The 25,768-nt window shown below is 36.9% G+C and overlaps 1 protein-coding gene across 8 annotated transcripts in view; it reads right to left on the bottom strand.

The window, feature by feature from the left end:
* Positions 1 to 25,768, bottom strand: part of DNM3 (dynamin 3) — a 689,813-nt gene that overhangs the window by 204,094 nt on the left and 459,951 nt on the right. For 7 of the 8 annotated variants that reach the window (XM_027868462.1, XM_027868461.1, XM_027868465.1 and 4 more), the window contains one exon: positions 20,360 to 20,471. In XM_027868462.1, the coding sequence (XP_027724263.1) occupies positions 20,360 to 20,471 (112 nt within the window). Of the gene's footprint in view, positions 1 to 17,865; positions 18,105 to 20,359; positions 20,472 to 25,768 lie in introns of those variants that run through there. The other variant, XM_027868468.1, reaches the window with a different exon arrangement.

Here is a 25,768-nt window from a genome sequence, read left to right as displayed (position 1 = left end):
TTTCTTTCTTTCTTTCTTTCTTTCTTTCTTTCTTTCTTTCTTTCTTTCTTTCTTTCTTGATTGCTTGCTTGCTTGCTTGCTTTCTTCCTTCCTTCCTTCCTTCTTTCCTTCCTTCCTTCCTTCCTTTCTTTTTCTGCAATTGGGGTTAAGCGACTTGCCCAGAGTCACATAGCTAGTGAGTGTTACGTGTCTGAGGCTGGATTTGAACTCAGGTCCTCCTGACTCAAGGACAAGTGTTCTATCCAAGGCACCACCTAGCTGCCCCTCCTGGTTTCTTGATGAAGTTTTCTAGCCCTAAAGCCACTCTTTTGTTGTTCCAACTCCAAACTATTTCCTGCCAAGCAAACAGATGGATCTATTGCAAATGAATCAACTGACTCATTTTCTTCAAAAGAAAAAAAAATCTCTAGTTTAGGACTAAATTAGACCTCACTGTAAAAATAAATGGTAGATGATCAGGGCCCCTAAACTTAGTCTGGAATCAAATGGGGATGTATGTGAAACCTTAGTTCTAAAGTTCACAAGAACTGCAGTTTGACACTATCACAACAAACCTAACTAAATAGAACATTCTTGGTATATATAGTGAAGAGAATAGTGTATATATAGCAAACTGGGGCAGTGGTGCTGACAAGTACAAAGCTGAAATTTAAGGAAGAAAGATTAGTCTAGGAAGATGAAGAGGCTGGGGAACACAGAATGTCAGCACTTGAGACAAAGAAAGTATTGAGAGCCACAAGCAAGAAAAGGATGTGAGAGTTTGGGACCTTGCAATGTCGTTATCCAACAATATGTTACACAGTGAGAAAAAAAATTTTTGAACGAGCAAACCAAATGGATAGGAGTTCACAGAATTAAAACCATACTAGTATTAATAAGGAGAACAATAGCATTTCAGAATTTCAGTTCTACTATTGCTACATATTTCTCTTACCTCTTTTCTTCTTTTAAACATCCCTTTAATTTTTTTATTAATCTTGATTCCATCTTATATCTTACATCCCCTCCAGAAAGTCTAGGCAGGGGTTCTTAACCTGCCTAGGTTAAGGGGTTCGTAACCATGAATTACTTTAAAAAAATTTTTTTGGGGTAACTGTGTTTCAAAGTAATTGGTTTCTTTTGCAATCCTACATATTTTATTTGATGCATTTAAAAACATTACTCTGAGCCAGAGTTCATTCATCAGCTTCACCAGATTTCCAAAGGGGTCCATGACACAAAAAAGGTTACAAACATACAGTTTCATATTGTATCTTTTATCTATCCCATTTTCAATATTCTCCTATTGTTTAAGTATACTTATTTAAATCCCTTTTCATAGAATTAACTTGGAGATTTTCTTAACTGAGTCCTTGATTTAATTCCTTTATTTCACATTTCTTCTATCACCTTTGACTATTTTGTATGAGATTTTCATAAGAATTTCTAGCAAGACAAAAACAACAAGGACCTAATTTGTGGCATTCCCCAATTATTGCTTTTCATTACTTGCTTATGCTTACCTTTTATTCTTAGCTTTTCTCTCTGTTCTCCAAATACATCTTTCAACTCAATACAAATTCTCCCTAACATCGTAATTCTGAATTTTGCTCGGTTGCTTCCATTCTCTAGACCTTCCTTTTCTCCTTCTCCAAACCTTATCTTCACTTCTCTCATATAGTAAAAAACATGGGAAGTAGAGAGGGAGGTAGAATTAATGCATAATAATTACTCAATCCTATATTGGGAGGTGGAACACATGGAAAGATTATTCAGGAGTTGTATTGCCTATAATTTTTCATTTGATAAGGCAGAGTAGTGATAAGTGATTCATTCTGTCACTGAAGTTTACAGATAAGGAAACTGAGGCAACAGGGTTAAGTGACTTGCCCAGGGTCACACAGCTAAGAAGTGTGAGCCTTCCTGACTCCAAGTCTGACACTTTTCCACCTAGCTGCCCATTAGTAGGTGCCCTTCTAAACATTCCTTTGTCTCCTGTGTAAACCAAGAACAGTGCTCAATTAGACAAAGCTAATGGCACAAAGAGCAGAGCTTTAAATCTGACCCCAAAGAGAATACAGAATGAAGCATGATAGAGCATAGTGAGACAGGGCAAATGAGTGGGTTTGAGGTAGTTTGTGGAGGGTAAAAAGCAATTTTTTTTTAGTTCATAGGTTTTGCAATGCCAGAACTCAGGAGACTATCAATTTCTTCTTAGGTGTTTGCCTCTAATTTAGTGTATTCTGCCAATAGATGGAAAGTAGTGCCCCGGCTATGGATGGGGATCATGTGCACGACACACCAGGCATGCCCTGTACCTGAAGTGCTGAGGACACTTATGGCACGTACCCTCTCCCAAATAACTTAGCTTCCCAGCAGTACAACTGAGAGGAAATTTTACTACAGTAACATTTCCCAAACAAATCTGGGAATGTTTTCTGAAATCAGATGCTAATCTTGTCTGTTCTGCTTCCACAATCTCTCTGTGAAAAGACATGGAGGCAGCAGATGAAATTTTTGTGTGTAGAGTTGTCTCCATACAAAAGTAGACCAGGTTAGCTGGAATGTAGTTTGTGAAGAGGAGCGATGCAATATGTACCTGAAAAAACAAGGCTAGAGCCAGATACTTATGGAGTTTAAATACCACACAATGGCTCTCTACTATCTCCAGAAAGAAAAAAACAAGCAAATAAACAATAAAAGATCAAGCCACCTCCAGTGTTTTCCAGGCTACCCCTATGTCTGTAATCCTCTTTCTCCTCATATCTGCCTTTTGGAATTTCAAACTTTCTTGAAGGCTTAGCTCAGGTACCACCTTCCACACAAGGCTTTTCCTAAATGTCCCAATTAATACTTCTCTCCCTAAAATTATATATATATATTATATATATATGTATTGTGTGTGTGTGTGTGTGTGTGTGTCTGCTTGCCTGTCTATCTATTTGGAGTATTGTATCCCTACCTTAATAAATAATGGTGGCCTAGATTTCTTGATTGAAGCAACCAACAGAGGGCTGTAGTAGGTGTGAACATAATCTAGACAGGTCTATTGAAGAAGTCATTGGATGGAATGAAATGGTGCCACGCAGGAAGTATATTTGGGTTGGTTGAGGAGATTCAGTCTTGTCCTATATGTCTTGTATTAAACAGCAAGCTAGTTTGGAGTCTGAACATTCTAGGGATGAGTCAGGAGAAAGTAGTTCCAGCCAAGACTGGGAGAGAGAATTGCCTAGTTTTAGGGGAAGAAAAAGAGCCTCTATCTCCTCCCTCCCCCTTTATCTAGGGAATGACCTTGTAAACTATGAAACACTAAAAGAATTGGACTTCTTAGTGATGTCCTAGCAGTGCTCTCAGAACATCAGGGTCTAATGGCAGTGTCTGCATGGGGGCGGCCAAGGACAAATTAGATACACTGAGGAAAGGTAGCTTCAGGATTCTCCAAGGAGCCCAGCAGAAAGCTGCACCAAACCCTATGGGGATTTTGTGATAGGGGAAAAAGATTTCCAGCAAAAGGAGGACCAGGAGTTGACTTTCCCTTTGCCATATGGGCTCTCTAATCTTGAGCCTCTGTTGCCATGAACTCTGTACATTTTTGAAAGTGTTTTCCTAGAGCTGGTGTGTGTGTGTGTGTGTGTGTGTGTGATTGTTCTCACTATATTGTAATTGTATGTTGTGATTGTTTTTACTGTAATTGTTCTTACTATATTAACTTAGTGAATGGAAGTTCCTAAAAGTTAATTATTCATAGCTAAAGGATATCAATGGAAAGCATACCAATGGAATCTTGTCAGAAAGAGCATTAGGAAGACACCTCCAATCCTTCAGGGCTCCCCAAAAATCCTGAAGGGAGACATCTGCCCTTTGGGGACCTGACTTGCCAGTGTGAGTGGGGCTTAAGAGAGTAAGCCTAGAGCCTCTGCTGAGTTGTTGTTGTTTTTAATCTGTGTAGATGTATACCCCTCTAGTTGGACATAAAGTCCTTAAGGGCAGGGATTATTTTATTTTGTCTCCAGCATCTAGCACAGTGCCTTACTTAGGGAAGGCAATTAATAAATGCTTATGGAATTGAATTAAATTGAAATATATTGGATTTGGGAAAGAGAAATTAGAAGGATAATATATTCCTGAAAAGGTCAGTGTGGAACATTTTGGAATAAAATATAGGAAATTAAACTCATTTTCTCATAAAATTACTACATTTAATTAGTATGTTTTATACATACACACACACACACATATATATATCATGAATTTTAGAGGAAAATACTGTTGGGATTAATATTTTCACCAGTATTTCTAGTCATAATGGATGGAATATAGTTTGAGAAATTGTGCACATTGGTAGAGAATATAATATTTGGGAAAAACAGTCTTAGTATTGGTCTTTGGTGTAGGCTTAAATCCTATTTCTGATACGTACTAGATATATCATCATGAGCTAGTCATTCAACATTTAGAGCCTATTTCCTCATTTATATAGTGAGATAATACCACTAATAGAGGGCTATTGTAATGGTCTCATAAGATTATTCATATACACACACACACACACACACACACACACATACACATATATATATATAATCACATATCTACATACACATGCACACACACACACACACACACACACACATATATATATATATATATATATGTCTATGTACATATAAATCTTGGAGGTAGTTAGGCGATTCATGGATAGAATGGTAGGCCTGGAGTCAGGAAGACCTGATTTCAAATCCGGTCTCTTACTAGCTTACACACTTAATAGCTGTGTGATGTGATCCTGGGCAAGTCACGTAACCTCTGTTTGCCTTAATCCACTGGGGAAGGAAATGGCAAACCACTCCAGTATCTTTGCCAAGAAAATCCCATGGACAGTATTGTCCACATGGTCATGAAGAGTCGAACGTGACTCAATGACTGAACAACAACACATATCAACTTGAATTATATATAAATGTCAACAATTATGATTCTTATTATTAGAATCCTGACTACAAGGACTATTCAGAAAAATAATCATCTAGGCAAACAACTCTGATGGAGGAAGGGGCTAGCCTTCCCCACCAATTGGGAACCAACTGCTAAACATGAGCAGGCAAACTAGCCTTGGCACCACACTGGCCTAGCTGAAGCAGCAAGGTATCTTGAGAGAGAGATAGGAGGCAGCATATGTCAGGCAAGTTAAATCACTACGACTACTTTGACCACTGTCTTCCCTCAGACCCCAGTGGAGATAGCCCAGGACCGTGAAACCAAGAACCTTCAGAATAGTTGTGTCTCCCAAACCACCAGACCTGTTTCCAGCCAAGTCTCAATAGCCACCATAAAGGGAAGAAATCAGCATGAAGAAAGAGTCTACCTTCCTCATAAATACAAGCAACAATTCATGACCAAGAACCCTTGGCAGATGAGCACAGAAGCCCTAGGAGTGGCAGCTCCCCCCAAACTCCAACTCCCAACTTCCAATCCAGCTTTTATTTTAGCCCTCACAGCATAAGTTACTCCTGCCAATCAGATGCCAGACACAGGGCAGGCAGGAAGGCCAGCCTAGATGAAGCAGTAAGGCACCCTGAAGGAGAGACAAGAGGCATCATGTGCCAGGCCAGTCAAACCAGCACTCCAGCCTTGACCTCCATGTCCCTTCAGACCCTGGTGACACTATCCCCGAACTTTGAAAGTTCGGGGATAGTGTCATCAGAGTTCAGAAAGTCCCCTGGAACTCATTCTTTTCCATCCTCAAGAATCTGTATTGCTTCTTCTTGAGGCCCCTGAGATAGTATGTACATTGTTCCTGAATTTTTGTTTTACCCAGAAGCAGTATTAGGAGTGGAAGAAGCCTAACAGAATTTTTTGAGGAGTTTCAGACTTGGCTACTATGCAAATATGAACTCCAGTGGCATTTCAAAGACATTTGTGACCTAGTTCCAACACACCTTTCCTTTCTTTTCATATTAGAAATTACTCTTCTTGGGGCAGCTAGGTGGCACACTGGATAGAGCACTGGGCCTGAAGTCAGGAGGACTTGGGTTCAAATCTGGCCTCAGACCAAACACTTTACACTTACTAGCTGTGTGACCCTGGGCAAGTCACTTAACCCCAATTGGCAAAAGAAAAAAAAAAGAAATTACTCTTCTTCATGTACTTTATGGTCCACGCTGGCCTTTTTGCTGTCCCCTACACACAACATTTCCTGATCCCTTTGGCTACCAGAGCTGTTCCCCAAAATTACCCTGTATTATTATTTTTTGGGGGGTATCTATTTTGTATAGCCTTATCTGTGCACAAGTCCCCTCCAATAGAATGTAAGCTCCCTGAAGGCAAGATTGTTTCATTCTAGTCTTTGTATCCCCAGGTCCTAGCTCCATGCCTGGCACAGGGAAGTTACCTAATGAATGCTTAATGATTTGTTTGTGAAGTACAATGGGAGTCCCTATATTTTATATGGAACAATATTTTTAACTTTTACATAGTATTTTATGAATACATATAAGAAGCTATGATTTCTTCAGTGTGTGGGAACTCTCTTCACCTGCGCAGATCACCACCTGTCCATGACTTACTAAATAAAAGTCCTTTGTAGTTGCTTGAGGCCAACAGAAGTCAAATGGCTTGCTTAGAGTCACAAAAGCTATGGTTTCAAGGGCAGAATTTAAATCCTGGTCTTCCTGACTCTAACCCTTGCTTTTTATTCATCAGCCATACTGTCTCTAATTGAGACTGAATTAATATTTTATGTTTTTTAAATAACATGTCACATTATAATGCTTTCTTCTCTAATTTGCAAGAAAATGGCAAACAAACTTATTAGCTATGTGCCTAATTAGTTCTAGTTCTCATTCAATGCTCTCTGCCTCAAGAAAACACAATATAAAGTTGAACTGAAAACAAGGTTACAGTACCCTTCAAAGTCAACTGCTGTGGAGCATAGTAAGAAAGTGCTGTTTTGTATTTCTATGAATTCCCTATACTTTTGGGAAATTAATATATAATGCTCTAGAGATTCTACTTAGCCAGATTTGTGTGGATGGGGACAGAGTACACAGTGAATTGTTACCTTCTTCAAATCTCCTATCAGCAAACTGAATCCTTCCCCTACATCATCCACCCACCACTTGTTAGTTCTTAAACTCAGAGGTGAAGAATGGGGATAAACAATAGTATTCTAAGTCCTGGGAAGCTAGAAAGAAAGAAAGAAATGCTTAATAGCGTTGAGATAATTAAGATAGACAATTCAATTTTTCATCGACATGGAAGTAACACTTTTGAGGCTAGTGAGTTTTCATCTTTTCTTTTAACTTTAATGATATCCTTATTGGGTAATGAAACTTTTATGAACAAACTTAGGGAACCATATGGTCTCTGCCTATATTCCAAGCAATTAAATTCCTTAGACCCGCTCCAGGAAAATAGGGTGAGAAGCACATAGAGGAATTACACAAAAGAAATATGCAAACCTAACTAGATTGCTTGGACAAAAACAATTTGGAATTTTCTGAAAATGTGATGGTACTTTATACCTTAGAGGGGCTAAAGCTATGCTCTAGTAATGAGCCATCCCTCATCTCTAAAACTGATACTTACTGATCCACTGTTAAGAAGAATTCATTTTGAATTATTTTTTCCAGTAGTGGTGAATGATTTTAATTAATCTATCTTCACTCTCTTATATAAACCTTATTCAGACCCAAGAGGAGACATATGGAGATAGAGAATAAGAACTGTAGGGTATAGTCTGTGGAAATGTTACATATATTCAACATCTGGTAACATGAATGTAATGTATTTTGATGCTGTTCTGTTTGGCACATGCTATGCCTTTGCAAATTATTGCTATAGATAAAAACCTAAAAGACTCTTTATATTTCCCACCCATTGTTTATCTTAAGTCATACAGATCTCAAAGTTTGTAACTCTAACACTGTCTTTCCCATTGATAGAACTTGACAAAGTCAACCAGGTTTATAGACACATGCTAGGAGAGTAATTTGATGTATTTTTTTTTCTTTAAAGTAGCCTAACTAGGTTTCCCTATTGGTTTTTCCTTTTAAAATATCAAAGTCCTCTGACAAATAAGACCAAAACTTTGTTTTGATAAATTTACTTATATAACTAGAAGAATGAATGATGACTTAGAAAGCAGTTTATTTCATTTCCTCTATTCTGGAATGCCTCTCTCTCACTTCTCATCCATATATGAGCTTTCTCACTACTCTGGGCAGTCACCATTGTGTTGCTGCTGCTGCTGGGACAAACAACTGTCCTTCAGTTGGACATGACCAAGGTTTATGAAAATGATTGTAAATTTTTCCTTTAAAGCTATTTGAAAAGGTCACAAGGGAAGCAGTTTAATTTAATCTGTTTCTCTTCACATATTAACATTTGAAGCATTCCTTTCTGAGCTTAATGTTCTTTCATCTAGTTCTAACATATGTGAAACAACTCATTTCCTCCACCAAAATCAATCTGAAATTTGAGAACATTTCTAGTAGGATTCTATTCCTGAAACTAGGTTTTCTCCATCAAGTTGAAAAGATGTATTTATTTAATCATTTAGTATCTCTACTTAGTTCAAGAATCACCTTTTTCTAGTTAAAAGCGAGGAAACTGCACCTAAGTTTTTGGAATTTTCTATCTGCTTTACTGGGGGAATACAAACAAAAGTGGGCAAATATAAAGAGGAACTTGTAATTTGAAGGTAATAAAGCATCACATTAAAAAAGGGGGGTAGCCTCATTCAAGGAAAGCAGGACAAAAATAGTAGAGATTCATTTTTATTTAAAGTTAGACTAAATTTTTGAAATGTCGCTTTTCAGATGGAAATATTAGGGAAGAACTCAACTAATACAGAATCACATTGGTGCTCCTTTAAAAAAAATCATCCTGGAGTTGCATATATACACTCACATTCCTAAGACTGACTCAGGCAATCCCACATGTCCGGTCCTCTTAACAAAACAGTTGAACTGAAATCCCTGATCCAGTGAAATTCATCCAGGGAGGAGATAGACTAACCTAAGCAATTAAGGATGTCACTATGCCAACAGTAAAACATTTTCAAGGGGGAAAAACAAGTAATGGACCTGGCAAGAATTTTTTTTTCCCTGAGCAACTGATCTCTTTTCAAAACAATAATTTTGTTTTTTAAAAGCAGAAGAAAAAATTGAAACAATAGCATCCAAAGAAGAAGAAAATGGATCTGGGTCCCTTGTAGCCATTACATACTCATGACATAAATTCAGACAAACTTCTATCATGAGTTTTTCCATTATAGTTTTGAGTATTTATCCCCAAAATGCAATTTTAATTTTAAAAAAGTAAAGTAGACTAAGATTTTAAAGAGAATTCTCATTGAGAAAATGAGAAGTAGTATGTGAAATACAAAATATACTGAAAGAGAGGGAGCATTAGAAAGAGGGAAGAGCCCTGGGTAGAGAATTAAAAGATCTGGGTTCTATTCATCACTTAATTTCTTAGTCTCAGTTTCCTCACCTATAAAATGAGAAGACTGGATTAGATTTATTCCAATAATGATTTATATTTTCCCACACATAATGTTTTCCACATTGATGGCATGTGGATTAATCCATTTCACTTTATTAGAATGATGGAAGAATATTCACCATTTTGAACTCTCTTGTTTGATAGCTATATATCCAGGGTTGGGTTTTGTTTTTTTTTGAAAGGGGGTGGGTTTGGGGGAGGAGTAGATCTATGATTCAATTGGTATAGGGAGTTGCTCATGAGAAACTACCACTTTCAAAGCAGATGAGTACATGCTTTGCAACTGATAGTCTTAGAGAGCCTCTTGGGGCTTTCTAAGGAGGGCAGCTAAATGACTTGCCCAGGGTTGCTCAGCCAGTTTGTCAGACATAGGTCTTGGACCCAGATCTCATTATCTCCAAGGCCAGCTCTTCATCCAATATAATCATAGCCTCTCATAGCTAGTTGACATAAAAAATTTTGCAGATTTTAATACTTTTTTACTTCTTTATTTTTAGCATTCATTTTTAAAAATTGAGTTCCAAATTATTTACCTCCATTCTATCCCTCCCCTACCCACTGGGAAGGCAAGTCATATGATATGAATTATACATGTGAAGTTATGCCAAATATTTTTATATTAGCCATTTTACAAAAAACCAACATGATTTTAATACTTTCAGAAATCTGTGATTTCATTGGTGTGTGTATTCCTTTTACTGACACATCACATCCTCTCCAGTCTCTTCTCATCTGGTTCAATTATTATCTGTATTTCCCTATAATCTTTCACAATATATCTATCCAATGTGCTGGAGGCTTTCACCATACTTTTAGTTTATTAGAGGTACCAATGTAAAACAAATCATAAATGAAAGTCTCAAATGTGCTTAATTAGCACATCTAGCTTGTTATTAGGCATGTCTAGGTGCTTAATAAACACTTAATATCCCTATTTTCCTCTCCCTCTCAATTACTAAAGAGAGTGGTTTTTGAGAAAACAAAGTTGAGTCACCTTTAACAGTTGGCTAATGAAAAGTAGCAAGTCATATATACTGTCTTGGTGACATTTTTGGACAGAATTTTCTTCCAGTATGAGTGAGGAGAGCAGGACTGAAATGCCTAAAAATCTAGTTCTTTCCTCTGGAGACTGCATGGCTTGTGTTCCAATGCATTCCATTTATACCAAAATTGTAAGTTAAAAGAAAATGGCATACAGATGTGCTGTCCGTTATGCATATAAGCTTGCTCATGCAAGGGTCTGTGTTCACCATAACTTGCTTATTTTCAGTGTATATTTTCACACAAGCTCGTATTCATAAATAACTCACATTTAATTTTTAACGAATTAAAAACAAAGTAGGGATATGTTATAAAACAGCATTAGAGAATTTAAAAAGCATTATGCTGTGTAGTGAAAAGAATGTTAGATTTAGATTTTTTTTGTTAGAAATTACTTAAAAGACCTGCCTTCAAATCCTGGCTCTGCTGTCTAATACTTTTAAGTCTTTGGGCAACTCACTTAAATTTTTTGGGACTCAGTTTCTTCACCTATAAAAAGAAGGTGATGGACTTAGGATATTTAAGGTCTCTTTGAGCTCAAAATTTATGATACTATACTTTCCAAAGGTCCCCTTCCATAACTTTAAGAAAATACAATAAAGTTTGTTTGCCTGGCATTACGACAACCAGAACTCTGTATTAACTAGCACTCCTGTGGTTTGCCTGTACAGTAATAATTGATGTTCAGAACTATGCTGCTCAGGGCACTAACTATAAAAAATCCTGAAGTGATTTCTGGATTATTAATGATCCAATTCCATTCATTTTAGATTTTTAGTGTTGTGTTATTTATTATAATTCTTAGAAAATTAGTTCTTTCTCTATAGTAAAAGTTTTTTTAACATAATATTTTATTAATCTAAGTATAACATTCCTCATTCATGTTTGATAATGAAGTTTACTAGAATAGATAAACATCCTGCCAGTGAGTGTGGAGCTCGATGCTTCATTTCTGCAAGTGTATCAGCTCTTATCAGTTATCAGTAAAATGGTGAAATGAGAAGTAATTTGGGAAATACTATTCTAGGAAATACTATCTTATTAAAGGAATTAATAGGGATAGGCTGTGGGTTTGTGATTTCATTTGTTTAGGGACCCCTCGGATGAAGAAACTACCCTTACTGATGGAGATTAGCAACATCTCTTCATCTGAGAGTTTTAAGAAAGTTATTTGGGGGACTGAGATGTTAAGTGACTTGCTGAGTGTCACAAAGCCAGTACACGTCAGAGGAAGGATTTAAAACCAGATTTTCCTTGTTCTGAGGCCATCCCTCCAAATACACCATTCTGGCCCTCAAAGAAATTAATGTTCTCCCACATTTTAACCATTCATTCCCTAACCCTAAGCATATTCACACTCCATGTTAGATTGCTATTGATTAACTTAAAGTATTTTAAAAAGCAGGCTACTCTGGCAAATTTGTGAACTTTCAGGAAAACAGTCTAATACTATAAATGAATAAAATTTCTGATATGGAAAATCCTTCATACTCAAGAAATTAGAGGTTTTTTTTTTAAAGTAATGCATTAGCTACTATGGGAACACACACATAGTCCCATCACATTTTCTTAAAGAATAAAAAAGGATAGCATGAACATATTAGCGAATATAATCATCTCTTTCTTTTCCAGAATTTCTAGGCCACCTTCAAACTCATTAGACACCTTTTATTTAAAAAGCATTGTAATGGGCTCAGTTCACCTCCTGATTCCTTAAGGAATGCTGATTTTGTTCTTCTGTTGTGATATTACTTTACCTTAGCCACATTATTACCTGGGTCACAAGAAGTTATGTCAATATTCCATTCATATATTCAAGATATTTATAAGGTGACACATTTTCAATGTAAACCATTTACTCAACATAGTGCATTTTCAAACATTCCACTGAATCAAGCTGCAAACGATTTCCCACATTTGTTTTATATTCTATATGTAGAGCTGATGAGGAGCAAGTCTGATGAACTCCAGCTGGGCTACAACACACAAGCTGGCCCATTTAAAGTGGTCCTCATCCAGTTCAATCCCTACTGCGTTCAACAGTGACCCTTAAATGGGCAACACTGGATGAAACACCGGACGAGTGTCCGAGAAAACACCAAGAAAAGTCAACACGTTGGATATCTTCCCCCTCAATAATAATGTTATAGTTTTAAAGTATACAATATGTAGTTTTCACCTTTTAGATAAGCAGAATTAAAAGCTTTACAAACAACAATTCAGCAAATTATTAAATTACTACTTTATCTACTAGCACAGCATGAAAACGATTTCAACATTTATATGTGTTGCCTGGTTTCACAAAATCTATCATACACATTTCAATTCTCCCCCTCTCTTCCCCACACCCTTCTGCTTCTGTCCAGCTGGAATGCATCAAGGGTGCGGAAGCCAAGTCAAATGTTGACCCCACCCTCCTCCATCCATTTTAAGGTACCTTCAAAGCTAGAGTACTGATCTAGTTCAGTTTAGCCAATAATACCAGCAATCCTGTTATTTAAGACTCTAGTTTGGGGTTTTTATAACTGCCCATTAACATGGGAGCTTTGATATTTGGTCAAAAAACCCAGCTGCAATGAGTTTCATCAGATTGTAGTAACCTTTCCTCAGAAGGGTCCTTATTATTAAATCTTCATAATCTTTGCTCTCAGTGTCACTTCATTCCCTCACAATATCAGCTTCTCTGAATTTCCTTATAAACCAGGCCTGAAGAACACTAAACATTTCCCTTCCAAAATGTTAGAACAGAAGGGTCATTATGGTACTTCAAGTAATTTTTTCACTGATGTTTGAAAACATATTATATCATTTGAACATTGTGACAGACAATAGTCATTTGAAATTGCACAGAATGCTAGGTCTCCTGACCAAAAAATTGGCAAGATAAATATAAAAGAGGGAGAATAAGCTGCAACAGGACAAAGAACTTACTTTGTTGCTCCCCTGTGCATGTAGCCGCAAGGAAAAAAAAAGAAGGAAATATGTTAAACTTTGATTTGTTTCAAAGTTGTGGAACCTCTTGCTATAGCAAAACCAAAATGAGGCACTTAATTCAACATATTAACAGCAAACATAGACACAAGATTTCAGAATACATGGTCAATTCAGAAGGTCAACTAAAATGGACTGAAATCATAAATTCATAACAGCAGAAAATTATTACAAAATGATTCTTTCTTTCTACTCAAAATAGTTTGGGGATGGGGACAGAGCCAAAAGGAGTCATTTCCCACCCCCACTTCTCATGAACGGGTAATAACTGAACTGTTAGCATGAAAGACAAGCCATTTAACATGTCTATTTGCCCTTTTATGACAGCCCTTCCTCCAACATGCCAAAGAGTGGAAAGTTTCAACAGCCAATGTGTTTTTAAACAAACATTGTATCCTTGGCTTCTAAGAAGAAGAAGAAGGAGAAGAAAAAATGGAAAAGAGTGTAGAGGGAAGAAGTGGGTGGGAGAGTAAGCAGAACACGTTACGACAAACATCTGTATTCCTTTATTTTTTTTTAATTATGAGTTTTTCCATGGGCTGGTATGGAGAGTGCTGACTGTATAGTGGGGATATAGCCAAAATAAACAGTAGTCCACATTTGAGAAATTGGGGCTGGAAAGGTTGGTCACAAAGATGTAGTCATTTTTTAAAGAAGGGAATCTGGATAGAGATACAGAGAGCAGTAGTAGTCAGCTGGTAAATGGATATCCTGTTTCAAACTGAAACTGCAAGAGTGTGATTTATATCAACGAATTTAACTCACATATGGTTTAAAAAATAAAAACAATGATTCATTACTACCAGGGCAGCCCAAGTCCTCACAAGGGCAAGTCCTAAGGGGGAGTGAGAGAAGTGAAGGGATATGGGCAGGGATCGTTCTGAAACCCTCTTGCAAGGGGCCCTAAAGGAATTTCTAGCAAAGATGTTGTGGTCAAAGAGTGCTATAACTAAAATATAAGCATGTGGGGGACAGGATGAGAATGGGGCAGAATAACAGGTCAGGCTAGATAACTGGCAGCTAGTTTTTAAGCTCATGAAAGGCACAGAGGGAAAAACAACATAAAAAGAAACCTTCTGGGTACTCTGGGACTATACAGTGGTGAAGCAATAATCCCCCAAAGAAAGGTTATTTCCTGGAAAATAATGCTAATTAGAGACCACAGAGACCTTGTCTGATCCAGGGGCTATTATTGCTATCATAAGCTGCACTGAATAAAGAAAATAGCCAAAGATACGGATAAATTATTGTGGCGAGGTGCCTGGTTTGTTTTTGTATTGTTCAGCTACAGTCGAACACTAGGTTGCCATAGACATGGCTGTTTGTTAACATTCCTAGTTTTCCTGAGGAGTTAATGAAGGGTACAGGAATGAATGAGGGAAACCGGATTCTATTGCAAAGATCATGCCAACTTTTCAATAAGGCAATAAAAGTCTCCACATTGGGCTTTATCAGAAACAAGAGACTACTTTCGAGAATAATGGGGCCTTAGTTCTCCAAAGAATTGTAATATTACTGAAAAAACCTCAGACAGAGGGGGTTTATTGCATTCCACAACAGGGCAGCTTTTGATCTACTAAAATAAGTTTCAGGGATTTAACCAAGTGTTTTCGTACATTATGCAATGACTGGATTTCACACTGTAGGGGCCGATGGTTAACTTTGCAATGGTCACAATGATGTCATGAGGAAAAGGATTCACTGTTCTTTAAATACATAAAATACACAAGTGCAGTACTTTGCTTTTTTCCCCCGGCTTTTGGTTCAATAATTACTCAATTGTCTGGTGTGAGAGACTTATAATAGTCTCGAAGTGACAAAACAGAAGTACTTTAAAATTTCCCTTTTTTATAGTGTCAACAGTTTAAGTTTACATCTCTGACACTGATTTCATTTTTAAAAAAATGCCATTAAGACAGAGCTGAATTGGCCAGTTGGGTATAAGATGTTGTTTAAATTTTGTTTGAAGCAGTGCTAGCTAAACTGAAAAGAAAGAGGGTGTTTACATTCTGGTGAGCTTATGCAGAAAGCATGCTCTATTAGTCTTGTCATGTGAATGTAGTATCTACTAAATGGACAGAGATAAACACTATATTAATATTATATCAATTAATATTTATAGATTGTCCATTCCTTTCCCCCCTCCTTAATGGGAAATTGCTATTTCACTACTTGTTTTTGTAAGGAATTTGGTACACGGTGGTCCTATTCGAAGAATGTTACAATTTGTAAAGCACTTAGCACAGTCCTACATCTAGTAGGGGCTGAATAAATGCTTGTTCCCTTTTCTACCTCCTTCCTGAAATATAAAAGCAACTCACCAACAAGGCACTTCAGAAGGTAAGCATTATAACAAAGTGGCTCCTGAGAGCAGTACAATAGCTACGATGATTTAATTCTTCAAATCAAGAATTGGGACAAGTGATTTGAGGATATTCCTTTGGTAACATTAAAAGTACACTTACTTTTCTTACAGTAAGAATATACAGTCGCTACAGCTTAGAGAGAAGCTTTACTATTTTACTACCTCTTGGATTCTAAAGACTTTTTAATTAATCAATTAAAGTCAATAGCAATTTTACATCTTTAGCAGGTATTGCAATGTGGTGTAGAAATCACCTAACATCAAATAGAAACTTTCTATCTATAGTATTTCTGACACATTACTTGTTCTGTATGACCATATAACCTAGAGTCATAAATATGATTGGAATCCATATCTGAAGGATTAGGATCATGGGAGCATAGAATTTATAACTGAAAAGAGATAATAATAACAAAAAATCTTCAAAATTTTGGGTATCTGAGATTTCATCAACGTGGATATTCCACCTGCTGAAGCAGGCAACCACTTCTCTAGAACCTAGTCACTGGTCTTCAAGAATCATTCAGCCAACTATCATTTATTAAGTACCTACTACTTTCCAGGCACTGTGCTAGGTGCTGGAAATCAAAAGAAAGGTAAAACAAAATTTTTAAAAAGCTACTGTCAAAGAGCTCATATTCCAATGAGGGAGGACAACAAGCAAACAGTTATATACAAACAAGATATATATATATATATATATATATATGTATATGTATAGATAGATATAGATATAAATTTATACACACACACATACATACATATATGTGTGTATGTGTGTATGTATATATATCCATCTATATATATATCTATATAGATATATATATATGTATATAGGATCACCTAGGATAGTCTCGGAGGGAAGACACAAAAATTAAGTAAGACCGAGAAAGACATCTTGTAGAATGTGAACCTTTAGTTGAGACTTGAAAGATGCTAGGGCAGCTAGAAGGTGGAGGTGAGAAAGCAAAGTGTTTCAGGCGTGGAAGACAGTCAGGCGAAATTCTCAGATTTGGGAGATGGACTGTTACGTGCAAGGAACAACAAGTTCTTTGGAAAGGAGAGAGACTTGAGGCAAGGGGACCAACTAGCAAGCTATTACAATAGTCTAGGCATGAGGCGATGAAGGCCTTATCCAGCGTAGTTTCAGTGTCATGAGAGAGAAGGGGTTCATACACAAAAGATGTTACAAAAAGACGACAACTGATTGTATATGTGGGACGAATCAACAATGACACCGAGGTTGCAAGCCCAAGTGGCTGGGAAGACGGCAGTTATAGGGAACTTAGCAGTTAAAGGAAACTTAGGAAGAGGTTTGGGGGACAAGATAATGAGCTCAGTTTTGGACATGTTAAGTTGAAGATGTCTATGGAACATCCGGTATATGATATCTAATAAGTAGTTGGAGATGGGAGACTGGAAGTCAAGAAAGATGCTAAGACTGGGTAAGTAGGTCTAAGAGTCATCTGCATAGAGCTGATAATTGGACCATGGGAACTGATGAGATTACTGAGTGAAATAATAGGGAGAAAAAAAGAGAGTCCAGGACAGAACCTTGAGTCATACCCACACTTAGAGGTCATGACATGGATGATGATCCAACAGAAGAGACAGAGAAGAAATGCTTAGACAGATAAAAGAAGAACCAGGAGAGAGGAGTGTTCCAAAAACCCAAAGAGAAGAGAGTATCAAGGAGAAGAGGTGATAATAATAGCATCAAAGGCAGCAGAGAATTCAAGAAGGATAAGAACTGAGAAAAGACCATTAGATTTTTTTTGTTTTTTTTTTTTTGGTGAGGCATTTGGGGTTGTGACTTGCCTAGAGTCACACAGCTAGTAAGTATTATGTGTCTGAGGCCAGATTTCAACTCAGGTCTCCCTGACTTCAGGGCCAGTGTTCTATACACTACGCCACCTAGCTGCCCCCAAGACTATTAGATTTCTAAAGAATCACCAGATCATTAATAACTTTTGAGAGCAGTTTTAATTTAATGATGAGTTTCTGTAACAGATAATAACACCACATTTACATAGCTTTTTCTCACCACAACCTTTTGGTGTTGGTAGTAAAAATCATCATTGTTCCTGTTTTTCAGATGTGAAAACTGAGATTCATAGGGGTGAAACAACTTGTCTGTGGTCACACAGCTAGTAACTGTAAGTACTGGGATACAAATCCAGGTCTCTGGACTCCATGCCCAGAGTTCTTTCCACTACACCACCTAGAGCAGTGGTAAAGAAGAGCAAACAAATAAGAGACAGAATCATTCTGAGATAGAATCTCAGGTCTATTAATTCCCCCTATTTCTGAAATTTTACCTATTCATGCTTAAGGTTAGCAAAGCTTCCAAAGCTGCTCTGTTAGTTTTGATGTCTTCCCTAGGATTTCCTCTAATGTCTTTGGCAATCTTTACCCAATACACTGTGCAAAGTTTCATCACTTGTTAAAAGTACCAATGAATCTAGTGAAAGACTTTCTAGGAAAGGAAAACTATTAAACTTGGGGGAATTGATACTTCATAGGTAGATAACTAATATTTATGTATAATTTCAAAAGCATCTTTCTAATCCAACAGGACTATGTCAGAAATTTCTCTTCATTTTTGTAACATAGACACCTAGCCAAACATATATTTATATACTGCATGCTTATGTATTTGCATTCATATGTTGTGGGAAAAGACATTACCTGTATGAATATGTAAAATAGTCTTTTTAATTTATTCAATTGGAACTAAAATGATTAAAATGTAGACTTTCATTATATGTCAATATCCCTGACAAAAATGACTATTATCAAAAATGATTTTCACTTTGAATGTATGTTAAAATGCCAAATTTCTACCTAGTAGTGTAAACCTTTTTTCCTTTATTATTTTAACAAGGCCTATGTTTTTAAATGATTGGTCACTATTCTATTAAGGAGTTATGGAAAGAATATTTCACTTCATCCAAATTCAAACCCAGTTTTCTTATATAGTGGGAAACTCCTACTGTTCAATAATATTAAGTGACTGCTAAGAAAATAACTTTGTCACTCTGAGAAGTCAACTGGAAGGGCCCAAAGCAAATCAGAGGCACTGGAAACAGTCTAGGTCTCCCAAATCCCATCCTTAGGATATATTCAATTCAGCGTTTGGCATTTGAATTTCAATTTGGCAAATTTGAGTCTATTATGTGCCAAGTACTGTGTTAAGCACTTATAATGCTAAATACTCCCTGCCCTCAAGGGCTTTATACTTCTACTAGAGGCAAGGTATGGGAAATATAGCATTAATATAATTAGTAGATCATAAGTCTTTAATCAATAGTTATTGATTGCAAAAATAAAGAATGATGAGGACAAAGAAGAGATTTAGGCAATAAGAATATTTAAGGAGGAAGATAGCATTTTCATTTGAGAGGATTAGGGAAAGATACATGATGAAAGTAGCACCTGAGCTGAGTCTTGAAGAAAGATAAAGATTCTGAAAGGTGGAGATGACAGCAGAAAAATATTCTAGGCATGCAGAGACAACCTGGAGCAAATGAATGGAGAAGGGAGATGGCCTAAATTAATGAACAGATAATAGTCTAGCTTGATGGGTAAGTAGAATGAACGAAAGCAATTCATGTGAAATAGGTAGGTCAGGGTAAGAATGTAAACAGCTTGACATGCCAAGCTGAGTTATTTATATTTTATTCCAGTTGGGAACAAGGAAGGAAGATTGTTTTTACAATTTTATGGCATATCGATTGGAGAAGAGAGAGCCTGGAGGTAAGGTAACCAATTAGGTGGCTATTATAATAGTCCAGGAAAGAGGTGATGAAGGTCTTAACTAGAACTGTGGCAGTGTGAGCAGAGTCAAGCAGAGAGGTGTGAGAGACTGAAGAGGTGGAATGACAAGAATGTGTCAAATTATTAGATGTGGGGAATGAGGGAGCCATCAAAGATGATGCTGAGGGTTTAAACCTGGGTGAGAGGATAATAGTTGAATCAACAAAAATAGGAACTTCAGTCCAAGCATTTATATAGGTTACATAATATTTGACTGTATTATACAAAGCAGAAACCACAGAACTGCATATCAGTTATAGTTTTCCATTAAAATTATATAAAATTATTTATTACATTAAATGATATACAAAATCATTTATGTTGTTAATGCTTTCTATGGCTGTAGGCCTACTTGCATCTATGCCATAGACATAATAATTCAGGCATGTATAAGTATGTGCTGTTCACAAGATAAACAGGTTTCTTGGAAATTCAAAAAAACTTTTCTCTTGGTATGACACTATGGTAAAGTGAATTTATTTAGCAGGTTTAAAGATTAAATTCCAAACCAAAGAATCCAACAGTAAAGAAGATCTATCTTAAGTTTAAGTAGCATAAAGCTTTGCTGGACAATAAAGGCATTCAGAAAGATATATTTCATCAGGTAAATGGCGTATTTTTCTTAAATACAGTTAACAAAATCAGACACATTCAACTTACTAAAGATTTGTCAGGATATACACCAGCTCGGAGCAGAGATGCCTTCCAGCTATCTACATCTTCTTGGGAGTCACATGCCAACTCAAGAAATCGATAGTCTTTGTATACATTCCTGGAGAAAAGGGGAGGAAAAGGCATTGTAGAATCAAATTCCTTCAGTAATCAAAATGTTTTTTTGGTATTTTTAAAATTCCTCTTCTTACTACTTAGAGGGCCATCACTCTTACCTCATCATCTCTTACCTTTACCATCACAATAGCCTTCTAATTAGTCTCCCTGCTTCAAGTTTTTCCCCATTCCAATAAACCTTCCACTGAGCTGCTAAAGTGCTTTTTCTAAAATGTAGGACTACTCCTGTTATTATCCTACTTAATAAGATCCAATGCTTCCTCATTGCCTTTAGGATCTAATGCTTTTTGGCTTTTAAAGCCCATCACAACCTACTTTTTAACTTTGTTATCTATTACTTCCCTTCTAGCCATCTTGCTGCATATAGAACACTCTATCTAGCATCTTCTGCTGAACCATATGTCTAGAATGCATTTCTTCCTCACCTCTGTGTCTCAGAATTGCCCCTTTCCCTTCAAAATTCAGTTCAAACACCATCTTCAATGGGAGACCTTTTCTGATATCCCCAGCCATTAGCTCCTCCCATACCCCATTACCTTTTGTTTATTTTGCATATGTACTTCTGGGAGTAAAAAAGACCTGAGTTCATGTCTGATCTTAGACACTTACTAGAGGTGTGACCCTGGGCAAGTCATTTAACCTGTTTGCCTCAATTTTCTCACCTGTAAAATGGGGATAATAGCACCTGCCTCCCAGGGGGTATTGGAAGGATAAAGGAAGATAATATTTGCAAATGTTTGTGCTATATAAATCTTAGCTATTATTATTATTGTTATTAGAACATATTATTTAATTAATAAAATGTAAGCTCCTTAAGGGTAAAAACTATCTCATTTTTGTCTTCATGTCCCCAGTGCTCAGCACAATACTTGATATATACTAAGTTCTTGATAAATAAGTGTTTGTTGATTGACCATATATCAATAAATGGCAATCCAAGATATGTAATGTACTGATTCAAATGTATAGGAACAAAAACCATTTCCCATAGCTAAAATGGTCAACATATATGAATAGGCATTTTTTCAGAGGGAGAAATCCATGTGATCAACAATTATACTTTTGAAAATGCTCAGAATCTTTAATAGCTAGAGAAAAGAAAAATTAAAGCAATTCTGAGGTTCCATTCCACTATCAAATGGACAAAGGTGACAAAACAGAAAATGGTAATTGTTGGAATGAATATGAAGAGGGAAAAGGTACATTGATTTGGATGAGCTGTGAATTATTGGTCCAGCCCTTCTAGAAAGTAATTGGGAACTATGGCCAAGATGTTACCAAACCAACCCTTTATCACTCACCCACACTGAATACTACCACTATTAGATTTGTTCCCAAGACCAATATGTACATAAATACTTATGGCAATTCTTTTGCAGTGACAAAGAGTTGGAAACCAAGTGGGTGCTCATCAATTAAAGAATAGATCCACAGATTATGAGAGAACACATGCAATATGTGTTCTTCAAGTCTTAAAGCAACTATATAAATGTTAACTACTATACAAATGTAATAAAATTATTTTTTGCAATGTAAGAAATTCTGTAAGAGATGGGGAAGAATTGCATGAACTGATGCAGACCAAAGTGAACAAAACCAGCAGGGCTATTTATACTGTAATGGCAATAACACATAAAGACAAAGAACTTTGAAAGATTCAAGAATTCTGATCAGTGCAATGACCAACCAGGATTCCAGAGAACTCACTATGAAGTCTGATATCTATCACCTGACACAGAGGTGAAGAACTCAAGTTGTAGAAGAAGATACACATTTTCAGACACAATCAATGTAGGAATTTTTTGCTTAACTATGTGTATTTGTTATAAAGAATTTTTAAAAATATTTACACAGATACAAAATTTTGTGTGTGTTTGGGAAGAAGTAGGAGGCAAAGGGGAAGTATGAACCTCTTATCATTAACCTTAATTAACTAATTAATTACAGGGGAACATGTGGTTGAAAAATATGCTTGCCATTTTGTGGAGGGTGTCTTGTGTGACATCCAAATTTATGGGGGACTCCATAGAAGTGGGAACATTTTTTAGATGCTCCTATTTGTAAACCGCTTGTTCCTTTGTGCTTATTTCTTAAAGGCCTTGGAGAATTTCTTAAATGGAATCCAGAATTATTCAAAAGTTTGGGGAAAACTAGATGGATAAAAATTAATGTTTTATAGATTCTGGTATGTAGTTGGATGGTTGAATATTGGTTCAAATTGTTGAACAGTTGAACCCACACAACTGGTCCTATAATACTTATATCTTAGCCTCCATATAGGCCCAAAAATAACAGAAAGAAGAAAGTAGCAAGGATTGCTTTCAGGAAATTTTACAGTGCTTTAAGTGACTCCAAGCTTTCCCCCAAAACACTCACTTTTTTTGCTTTGTAAGAATGGACTTTTATTATTTTTATTATTAGTATTCCTTTCATTATTGTATTACTACAGTTAGTGCTAGTATAAGTATCCATAATACAAATGACAATAATGGCGATGATAAATGGAAGTTTGTTAGTTGCACATTTAGAGAAGTCCAAAATTGCTCTTTGGTTCATTAAGTAGATTATTATATCTTCCTTTTAATATTTCTGATATAATGATCCTTGGGCTACTTTCTAAATTTCAGGGCAGGTCCTCTGAAGGATGACTATCCTAAGTTCAAGACCTGCTATGGGATCGTATTCTGCTTACTCTCGGCTCCCAGAAGTCTGAAAGACTCCCAACTGGGATAAGTGACTTGCCAAGGTCACACACCTAGTAAGTGTCAAGTGTTTGATCTGAGGCTGGATTTGAACTCAGGTCGTCCTGACTTCAGGGCTGGTGCTCTATCCACTGCGCCACCTAGCTGCCCCTGAAAGACTCATTTTTTAAACAATACTCTTCCAGTTATGCTATATGAGTATGAATTATGGAATACAATACTCTCTGAAAAAATTTAAAGTTACCCGAAGTACAAAGGAGAGGCTCATGATAGGTGTGAATAGGCTATACAATGCATTACGAATGAAGAATTGAGCAAGAGAAGCGGGATAAAGGATCCCATCATAGACATATGACTGGAAAAGATGGCAAGTCTGTCACGTGGTAAGAGTGAAGAATAACTAATGCACAGGCCATGTGATCTACTGTCATCTACGTCCATAGAGGAAGGACGCTAGCAGGCATGTGGACCTCCGTGAAGGATTGCCAGGAGGATATGGACATAAGCTGCATAAGCTTTAAAGGGGCATGGATGCGTTGTGAGCTAAATCATTGCAAGGAGGACCCATATCAGTGAGATCAATGGCTTTTAAGGTCAGGACGGGACAAGAATTACACAAGACAAAGAAGCATGGAGAAGTTGGAGTCTGCATCAGTGAAGTGTATTCCCAAATGAGTGTTTTTATAGATCCACCAACATTGCTGAACTTTCAATTAATTCTCTAAATTCAGGTTCTTACAGCTCTCACTTACACCATTGAAACAGCTTTCCAGCTGAACTATTAGCTTTCTAGTTTTTTATCTTCTCCAAATTATCTTACACACAACTGCCAAATAATCTTCCTAAAGCTCTAGCCTGTGCATGACCCTTGCCCAAGAACTTTTAGTGCTTACCTGTTGCCTATAGTATAAAATACAAACTCCTTAGTTTGGTGTCGAAATCCTACCATAATCTGACTCTAGTTTGCATTTTCAGAAATATCACACTGTTCTTTTTCATGTTCCAGTCAAAATGATCGCCTTGTTGTATTTCCAACTTAACATTCCATCTCCTACCTTCATATTTTTGCCCAGGCTGTCCTCTATGCCTGGAATGCCATCCCTCCTCTTCTTTGCTTCTTAAGAATTACTGGCTTTCTTCAAGGCTAAATGCGCAATGCCACTTTATAGGGGGAGCCTTTTTCCTAATCTCTATAATGGAAAGTCTCTCCCTTCTCAAAAACTCATGTATATATTTAACTGTTTACATGTTGTATTCCTCACATGCCAATGAAATTGCAGGTCTAGTTTCTTTCCTTCTAGCCTCACATTTTGGGTATTGCTGTAGCCCACTGATTGGGTTTCCTGAAATTTTCCACTTCAGTACATTCCTCCATCAGGGCACCCATGGGGAAGGGTACATATACAAGGAACACATGTGATCAGGGCATAATGACAGAAGAAACTAATACTTCCATCAAGCAGGGCTACCCAATGTCTTTTTTTAAAAAATTTTATTTTATTAAAATTTTTTGGGATAAGACAAGCTTTATGTCTTCTGAAAATGGCATCTTACTTCTCTCTAAAGGGCCTGCTCCCTGCCAGGCATTTTTGGTTCTAGGCATCTTCTCCCTACCAGATACTGAATCTCACCTCTTCCCTGTGAGGTCTTGTATCTTAGCTGCTCCATAATAGGTATCATATCTTACCTTTATTTTGTCTTCAGTTATCTAACTATGTAATATTAGGTATTTCCTAATGTCTAATAATTGTCATGCTTGTTCTAGTTAGCCATTCTCTTGCAGAGGAGGGTGATAGCTCTTTCAACTAGCTTTTCTAGCTTTATCTACCATCTGTGGGCAGATATCATGGTTAATGAATTTCTTTACAGAGGAGGGCTACAACCCTTTAAACTTCCCATTCTGTCCAGCTGATACACTATCTTGGTGGCCCTTGCAAATCTGTCTTCCACACACAGTGGGAAGGGGGTGATGTGGTGGTAGAAGTATTGCTATTAGAAACCTTCTCTCCTGCACTGGAGGATTATAGGGATCCACTCGGCCATTGACAATGAAGCTCCCCCTCAGCCAGGCTGTGCATAGAAGGTAACAGATGGTGATTTCCACAATTCAATTTTCTTCTAACTTATGATCAGAAAACCATTGTATTGCTTACTTTTTATCATGCTCATTGACTGGGTAAGTATCCCCAGGGCTTCCTCAAACAGACCAGAGTTGAGTAATACTGGTGGGGAAACTTTTTAACCTCCTCTACCACACTCTCTAGCTCTGTTCCAATGACAAGGCATGGTGTGGTAGGAGCAGACTGCAAAGGCTGATGATTCCCTTTATCTCACTTCCCTCGGCAATAAGGCACAGCTTATTCTCTTTCTGATCTCTGTACCACAATCTATGCAGAGCATGCCAAGTCTATATTTCTAGACTTTATTGATTTTATGAGATACAGACCTGCAGTTCCAAATGCCTACACCTCTACTTCGATAAACTCAATAACAACAGTATATCTTTCCTCTAAACCTACTCCTGAATGAATAATTTAAGCCAAAATACTATCATTCACCTCATCTCCCAAGTAGTCTG

Source organism: Vombatus ursinus, unplaced genomic scaffold (assembly GCF_900497805.2).
Source record: "Vombatus ursinus unplaced genomic scaffold, bare-nosed wombat genome assembly UNPS02014789.1, whole genome shotgun sequence".
NCBI lineage: Eukaryota > Metazoa > Chordata > Mammalia > Diprotodontia > Vombatidae > Vombatus > Vombatus ursinus.
Note: the sequence above shows the minus strand (reverse complement) of the source record. Positions and strands in the feature narration are given on the sequence as shown.